Here is an 8,342-nt window from a genome sequence, read left to right on the forward strand (position 1 = left end):
AATTATAGTATAAAACAAATTACAATAATTTTAACATTGTCTGTTAGAATTGATTTTAATAAACTTTTTTTTTCAACATTTAAAATAATGAAAAATTACTTGCATTTAACAACGGAAGATAACAGGTTAAGTAATTTAATGGTTATTTGATACACTAATTAGTTTTACTAAATTAAAACCTAGATTTCCTATAATGTAGTACATACTTAAATATAATACCTATAATAATGTACAATGAAGGAAATCTTCTAAATTTTAATTTAGTAAAACTATCTACTGTTTCATTAAGATCCAGTGTATCAACTTCTTCTTTTTCAGTTGCAATAACCATTGAATCACTTAACCTTTTACTCCCATAGTTAAGCTCAAATAGTTTTTTACTCTTTTCAATTTCGAAAAAAAAGCGTTAATTAGAAGCAGTACTGCAGGCAATGTTAAAATTATTGATAAATATTTTCAAGGTTTCTTCAAAAGCAGATGGTAGCTTACACAGTATTTCTGTTAGTGTTATTATATCAGGATTAATTTCTTTTTCTTTAAGTAGTGCTTGAATGGAAGAAAATTCAGAAGATAAATGTATAGAATTAATTTTAAAATGCCTTTAATGGTTAATACATTTTTTGGTACTTGTTTGTTAACGCCCCGCCAGTACGCCGCATAAAATTTATCGCCCCGCCACTCTTGTTTGTTATCGCTCCGCCATATAGTGTGCCGTTATTATACCTACAATTATCGTATTTAGCTCGTGGTGGATGATCTATTTTGGGAAATGGAAAAACTATTGTACATTTTATATTAAACCATATTAGTACGCTGCTGGCTTTCGTTATTTTAGTAAACTTTAACTTCGTTTGAAACCAATTCGAAAAATTTTTTTTTTCTTTTTTTTCTTTTATATTATAAAATGAATTTTAATGAATTACTTACAGTTGTTTTTAACAATGATACTGCAATTACATTTTTACAAAAAAATAATATAGTTAAAACTAGTGAAATATGTGAAAATGGCCATATAATGTTTATCAAGGGGTCACGATGGCGTTGTCAGAAAAGAAGTTGCCGGAAAGAAAAGGGTTTAAGAGTTAACAATTGGTTAACTGGTTCTAGACTACCAATACATACAATTGTACATTTCATATACTACTGGGCTCGAGAAATGTCTTCAGTAACTTTTTGTAAACATGAGCTAAAGATGGGACAAAATGCTGTGGTCGATTGGAGTAACTATCTACGTGAAGTATGTATATGGAAGTTAGAAAATGACCAAAATAAAGAAATTGGTGGTCCCGGTCTTATCGTCGAAATAGATGAAAGTTTATTTGTGCGTCGGAAAAATAATGCTGGACGTATTCTACCTCAGCAATGGATTTTCGGTGGAATATGTCGGGAAACCAATGCATGTTTTATAATAAGTGTACCTGATCGATCGGAAAAAACATTGTTACCTATAATCAAAAAATATATAAGACCAGGCTCAGTAATATTGTCAGATTGTTGGAAAGCGTATAATAATTTGCAGCAAGCGGGATTCCAACATAATACTGTAAACCATACGTATAATTTTGTTGATCCAGACACAGGGGCACACACCCAAAATATCGAGAGGTTGTGGGGTTCTGCTAAATGGGGAAATAAAAAGCGTCGTGGAACAAACAGAAATTTTTTGGAATCATATTTAGCAGAATTTATGTGGAGAACACGTCTCGGAAAACAAGACGCATTTGAAACCATTTTAAAAGATATATCCGAGTTCTGGCCTCCACTATAATTATAATTATATTATTTATTTACTAATCCATTTATACATATTTTTTTAAATTTATAAACATATATTTATTCATTTATTTTTAAATTTTTTATTATTAATAATACATAAATTACATATTTTATATTTATTTATTATTTTGTTTATTTTATTTAATTGGCGGGGCGATAACAAACAAGAGTGGCGGGGCGATAAATTTTATGCGGCGCACTGGCGGGGCGTTAACAAACAAGTACCCATTTTTTAAGATGAACAGAATTAGATACCAAAAACTGATCACTGTAGGAGTTAAAAATGTCTATAACCATCAAAATATCATTTTTAGTACCAGAAAACCGTTTTTCTATTTCAGCTACAAATCTGAAAAGCAAAAATCAAAAAAATATAGTATAAACATTTTTAAGCTGATAGAATAAAGTACAAAAAAAAAAAAATCATTGTAAAATTAACATTTATCACTCCGCTCAGAAGCTAAAATATTATAATACGTACACGAGTGGCAAGCGTGTCCTGTGGTACTTTGTATTCAGTGGCGTATTTGACTTAATTTTATGGGGGGGGGGGGCGGTACTAAATTTAAGAACATTATACACTACTACTTAAGTACAATATTTTTTTATAAATATTCTTGATTACTAGTCCATTTTATACTTGCATATCTTAAGAAAGGTAAATAAAATACAATAAAGTTCAAATTACAGTAAAACAATATAATATTTATTAAATTATAAAATCAATATTTCTTTTTTTCATTTGTGAAAATTTATCAATAATTTTGTCAATATTTATACTTATTGATCTGTGCACATGCAATAAAGCCAATCCGCTTAATCTATTTTGCCCCATTGTTGATCTAAGCCATGTTTTTAATCTACATAAAATAAATGAGAAATTCAAATATAAGTATAGTAATGTCAATTGCATAATTGACATTAATACACACAATAATTGCATGATACCAATATACTATGCGTCTATGCATGCAATTAGAATTAAACATTACCTTCTAAGAGTAGAAAATGATCTTTCAGCTGAGGCAACACTAACAGGCAAGCATGCTAAAATAAAAAGCAACTTCTTTACAGTTGGATAAAGTATCTCATTACAAGTTTCCGCAGAAGTGATGACATCTAGGTTGACATGTCCACCTAAAACAAAAACATCCTTATTTATTGATACACCTCTAACAAATTAAATTATTATTTGTTAAAATACCTTCATCTTTTATTCTTATCCACTTAGATTTCCATAAGTTAATTTCAGTTTTAAGGTTCATTTCTTCCAAATCAATAAAATCCATATCTTCAAATGTATAATATTTTTTAATGACATCAACTACTTTAACAATATCATCATTGTTAGTTTTAATAATGTTTTTAGGAGTAAGTTGAGATAAAAATAAAAAAGTTTGATTTTTTTCATTATTAAATCTTTCCTTCATATAATTTAATATATTTTCTACCAGAGAAATATATACTGCCACTCTGTAATACTCTTCAACTGATGAAACAGGATAGTTAGGTCTTTTAGTTTGACGACCAATTAAACGAGGCAGTTTTTCTTCGACTTCTAAGTTCAACATAATTTCTTTTGTTTCAATATAGAGTTCATGGAAATTTTCAATAGAGTTTTTTCTCTTTTCTTCAAGATTATTAATAACATCAGTTATAATTTCTTTAGTTTGACATACATCTTGCCATTCTGCTTGTAGTAGTTTACTGATCTTAGATGTCACGCACAATACACTTGATAGACACTGCAGTCCATTAATAAATTCACATGTACAAAGTGCCAACAATAATATTTTTGCTTTTGATGAAGAAATTTGTTCTTGCCAATTCGAAATTAATGATAAAGATTCTACAATATCAGACAAAGAAGATTTGAAAATCATGATACAATCATGGCGTTCTACCCATCTTGTCTCACACAAACTTTTTAGATGTGGTTTGTGATTTAAAACTTTTTTTAAGACAAAATTGCGTTTAAACGACAAATTAAAAAAAGAAATTACATCTGTGACTATCCCTATGGTATTACGGATTACTTGTACATTAGATGATTTAGATATTGATAGGTTTAATGCATGGTTTGAACATGGGCAATGTAAAGTATTTGTTGCATGCGATTGGACTTTTTTGACAGCACCTCTTGCAATAGACACCATAACTGCACATCCATCAGTGCCTATTCCAACACAGTTTTTTAAATTTAATGTCAAACTCTTCAACATATTTACCACAACTTCTCCCAATATATCACCAGTGAGCTTTGGTTCAAATGTCTCTGGATTCCCCTCAACCTGTTCAATTGTATCATCGTCAGTTGCAGTGGCATCATAAATATCATGGCAGTTAATAAAACCCATGAAGCATTCCTTTATAATCCCTTTATATGGATATCTAATTATTAAACTCATTTGTGAAATATGACTAATATCCGTTGTTTCATCAAATAAAATACTATAATACTTGCTTTCATGAATTTCTTTAACAATTTCCTCTGTAATGTACATTTTGCAACATTCAATGATATCATTCTGAATAGCTGGACTAATGTAGGTAGCTTTTGAATGAGTAGACTTCAAGTGTTTTTCCAGATCAGAATCTCCACATGAAATTCTTAATTTTAGGAGTTCTCTAAAATTACCTTTATTGATTGTAGAATTTATATCTGATGTTGTTGGTAATAAACTATTAACTTTCTGATAGAAATGTCCTGAATCATAGTGCCTTCTTAAAGGTATATTTTGATGACCAAGAAAAATTATTGATTCTATTATTGGTTTTAGCCTTTTTCTATTTTCTTCAATTTGTTTCAATCTATCAGTATTAATAATATTGATTACCTCTTTGTGAGGATTTTTGTATCTCAGTAAAAAATCTTCAGCAATTTGAATACTATCAATATGATATTTACTATGGACTTCAAAATCACCTTCTTTTCCTAAGATTTTTGCATATTTATTTAGTGGTTCTTTTACCAATTTATTTAATTGTGTTGCTCTATCTTTTCCACCTTTATTACTAAATAATACACAATATTTGCAGAAAACACCATTTTTTTCGTAAGAATACACAAGCCATTTGTATTTTTCAAAATGTGATCTATTAAAAAACCTTCGTTCCTCCTTGTTTTTCTTTATGTGAGTCGAGAATGGGTAAACAAAATCATCTTTAGGAATATTAGGTAGTTCCAATAATTTTACCTTAATGTCGTCAGGAATTTTTGAAAATGTATTCTTTAAAAAATAACCTATATCACTAATATCACTTGTAAATTCGTTTAAATTACTTGTAGTAGGCGGTAAATTATTAATCTTATCGTCATTTAATTTTGTCAATTTTGAAGTTTGTTTTTTTTCTAAAGAATCTAATAATACTTCATTTAAACAATTTGGTGATTTATTTGTTTTATTGCAGTCAATCGTAGTAGAAACACTAGAAACATTTGGTCGTTTTATCACCCACGAAGAAAGCGAGCTTTGATCAGTAGAAGTTCTTTTACTCATATTAATATTTTTATATTTTTTAATATTTCACTTACACAACAAAGATAAATAAATTAAATTAAACACTAAACGACTCAAGTATCAAACGAGCAGAACAATGTATTGCAAAAATCAATGATCATACGTAATAAAACTATTAAAACTTGTACGTAATAAACTATGAAGTGCGTAATATCACAGATTGAACGCGAATGAGTGCGTTTAATATTATTATAAATGTGTTAAATATTATTTAACTACGATAACCATACTATTGTACAATGTACATTATCTATAAAATTAAGCTATCAAGATGCATCAGTTATATTATTTTAGAATAACCCGATAATAACCTCGATTAAATATTAATATTATGTCTATGCCCGCAGCCCGCACACTAGTACACTACACAGCGTTAAGCAGCGCGCACACCAGATACGTTTCGTTACGTTCCGTCACGTTACGTTACGGAGACAGTCGGAGACGTGATGTGACGTAACGTTAGCGTCACGCACACTACACTACATTTCAAAAGAGAACATACCGGTTTCACGCATGTCGACTGACGGCTGCCAGCCGTCCCGAGGCTAATTTCTCCCACTTTCGCCGTAACTAGCCATCGATCGAGCACGAAAGTTGCCGATCAAACTGTGCCGACGAGTATACAGTATACACTAATTATTAAAATAGCCGGTTTACAATTATTTATCATATCCAAGTGACACGGCGTTAACGTTTACCAAGGAATCGGGAATATTTAATATTTTTTAGATAGTTTTTTATTGATAATATGATTATTTAAATTGAGCATCAACTTAATGGTTGTATAATAATAATTTACAGTAAATTTTTATACATCATGTACACAATACAATAAATAGGTTTTTACAATAATAATTTTACAAATATTTACACAATTTTATCTTTTAATCTGATAAAAGATCGAAATCGTCATCTTCTTCAGTGTCACTATTTCCTATGGTCATAACCAATCTGTTTTGTTCAGCCGACAATTCGTCCACCGTGTCATCTAAGGTCCAAAACTTATTTTCCTCTTCAATTGTGTGCTTTACGAAGTTCTTCCACATTTCAGCGTCCACTTTGGCTATTCCTTCGACCAAGAGGTTTTTGACATCAGGTAATTTAAATGTCTTGTTGTTGGCTTTTACGTGACGTTTTACAACAGACCAAACTAACTCAATTGAATTGAGCTCGCAATGATAAGGTGGTAACCTTAACACTGTTTTGTTCTGTTGTAAAACCATCTCGTCGATGACGTACTTGTTGTAGATCGGTTTTATCCTTCTAACAACTTCCAGTAGTTCCGGTATTATCATAGTTTGGTCAACAACTTCTCCTTTACCCTGTAGCCATTGGATGATATCAGCCTTCCTCCAGTTTGAAGTCGGGCATTTCTCCAACTTCACCGAGTGGTATGGCGCGTTGTCCATAACTATGACCGCATTATCTTTGAGCCTCGGTAAAACACCTTCCAACCAATCACGGAAACTATCACCATTCATTTCATCATGATAATCGTTGGTGTTTTTCTTCGACTCAAAGCATAATAACGAATCCGAAACAAATCCATCTTCAGAGCCGATGTGACACACTATGAGCCGTTTTCCCTTTCCGGTGGGGTTAACTGCTCCGGTAGAAAGACCCTAGGAAAATGCAGCTTGGCTCGATTTAACGGTTGTATCACACCATACTCGTATTGCCACGTCTCCGGCATTCACCCACGTTTCATCCAGGTAATAAATCGGTCGGCCTTCCTCTCGATATTTCCTTATATCTCTGATATACCGTCTACGCCATGCCCGAATGTCATCATTTTCAATTAATGCACTGTTGCGTCCTCTTTTTGAAAATTGAAAACCCATTGATTTCAAAAGACGCCATAGTGTTGTCAATGCGAAGTCCGGTAAAGTGTCATCTTCATTTACAACACTTAAAATTTTATTTAAATTTGGCAACTCACGATTTACCCAAAACTGATGAACTTTTCTTCGTCAAAATCATCAACCTTAACATTGATATTTTTGAAAATTTTCGTCCTATTCGGTGATGATACTGTTTTAAAGTTGCGATACTCGGAAAGCGTGTTGGATATTGTGGTTATACCAATGCCTAATTCTTTGGAAAGAATTACACGAGCCTCTCTTATAGCAAGCTTGGGATTAGCTTCCAATTTACTTTTGTAGGCATTAATTATCATCTCCTTTTGGCGAGAACAAACAAACTGAAAAATAAAAAAATTTATAAGTAAAATCCAGCTTTAAAACGATCATATTGAAAACTTTAACTATAAATTACAATAATTGTAATAATCAAATTAAAAAAAAATCATTAACATATACGGTAAAAATCAGGGATGGAAAAAGGTTTTTAAAAAACCTTATTTAACGAAAAAAATGAAAAACGAAAACAATTAATAAAATGAAAACGTCGAAAACAACAAAAATATAATAACGAAATCAAAAACGAAAACGTAAATAAATTATAGAGTTAATTCTGAGTTATACTGTTATTATTTATTACGAAAAAAAATATATATATTATATATGTGTTATCACTTTTAAAAATGTTTTAATTTGAAATTTTGAATTTTACATATAAAATATAAAATATAAATGATTATTTTGATTTGAAATTTAAATTTTAAATATTAAGAATAACTAGTTATAACTCAAGTGCATGTAACTATTATAAGTTAGGTATAAGAAATAAAAATATATATATAAAAAAAAAAAAAAAAACAAAATTATCGAAAATGTTATTAGGAAACAATTTAGAAAAATAACGTTTAAAAAAACGAATGGCGGACAATTTCCCCCCACTTTTTTTTTTAAGTTTATTATTTAATATTTAATAAGAAATTATTTTTTTTCCAGTAAAATCGCTTACGTATTTACAGCATTAATTACGTACTTGTTGGCTGTTGCACAGTTCCGTCATACGTCAATTTTGCTCAAACAGCAATATACGCGTCTTCTTTACGTTTCCGTCACGCGTTAAGACGGACGTAACGTAACGTCGTAACCCGTGTTTGTTCATAAGAATTAATACGCGCAAGCTCTGTCGACG

The 8,342-nt window shown here is 30.4% G+C and overlaps 3 protein-coding genes across 3 annotated transcripts; 1 reads left to right on the forward strand and 2 right to left on the reverse strand.

Moving 5' to 3' along the window:
* The first annotated feature begins 1,015 nt into the window (after nt 1–1,015).
* Nucleotides 1,016–1,768, forward strand: LOC112592003. Its single transcript, XM_025335967.1, has one exon. The coding sequence runs from the start codon at nt 1,016–1,018 to the stop codon at nt 1,766–1,768; it is 753 nt and encodes a 250-aa protein (XP_025191752.1).
* Nucleotides 1,769–2,485: 717 nt separating this feature from the next.
* Nucleotides 2,486–4,184, reverse strand: LOC112591996 (zinc finger MYM-type protein 1-like). The gene is made up of 3 exons (XM_025335959.1): nt 2,981–4,184; nt 2,769–2,913; nt 2,486–2,636 (listed from the first exon to the last, which is right to left on the reverse strand). The coding sequence occupies exons 1-3, from the start codon at nt 4,182–4,184 to the stop codon at nt 2,486–2,488; spliced, it is 1,500 nt and encodes a 499-aa protein (XP_025191744.1).
* A 1,997-nt stretch (nt 4,185–6,181) lies between these two features.
* On the reverse strand, nt 6,182–8,213 carry LOC112592004. The gene is made up of 4 exons (XM_025335968.1): nt 8,187–8,213; nt 7,259–7,497; nt 6,995–7,205; nt 6,182–6,919 (listed from the first exon to the last, which is right to left on the reverse strand). Exons 1-4 carry the CDS (start codon nt 8,211–8,213, stop codon nt 6,182–6,184), a joined length of 1,215 nt encoding a protein of 404 aa, XP_025191753.1.
* Nucleotides 8,214–8,342: the final 129 nt, after the last annotated feature.

Source organism: Melanaphis sacchari, unplaced genomic scaffold, assembly GCF_002803265.2.
Source record: "Melanaphis sacchari strain LSU unplaced genomic scaffold, SCAv2.0 Contig152_pilon_pilon, whole genome shotgun sequence".
Lineage (NCBI taxonomy): Eukaryota > Metazoa > Arthropoda > Insecta > Hemiptera > Aphididae > Melanaphis > Melanaphis sacchari.

Bases quoted from the DNA above. Each gene is read 5' to 3' on its own strand.
- LOC112592003 (XM_025335967.1), top strand. From the start codon at position 1,016: ATGTTTATCAAGGGGTCACGATGGCGTTGTCAGAAAAGAAGTTGCCGG.
- LOC112591996 (XM_025335959.1), bottom strand. From the start codon at position 4,184: ATGAGTTTAATAATTAGATATCCATATAAAGGGATTATAAAGGAATGC. The intron at 2,914-2,980 runs GTATTTTAACAA...TTTTTGTTTTAG, and splicing joins GATAAGAATAAAAGATGAAG to GTGGACATGTCAACCTAGAT. The intron at 2,637-2,768 runs GTAATGTTTAAT...TATTTTATGTAG, and splicing joins TCATTTTCTACTCTTAGAAG to ATTAAAAACATGGCTTAGAT.
- LOC112592004 (XM_025335968.1), bottom strand. From the start codon at position 8,213: ATGACGGAACTGTGCAACAGCCAACAA. The intron at 7,498-8,186 runs GTACGTAATTAA...TTTATTTTTCAG, and splicing joins AACTGTGCAACAGCCAACAA to TTTGTTTGTTCTCGCCAAAA. The intron at 6,920-6,994 runs GTGAATGCCGGA...GCATTTTCCTAG, and splicing joins ATTACCTGGATGAAACGTGG to GGTCTTTCTACCGGAGCAGT.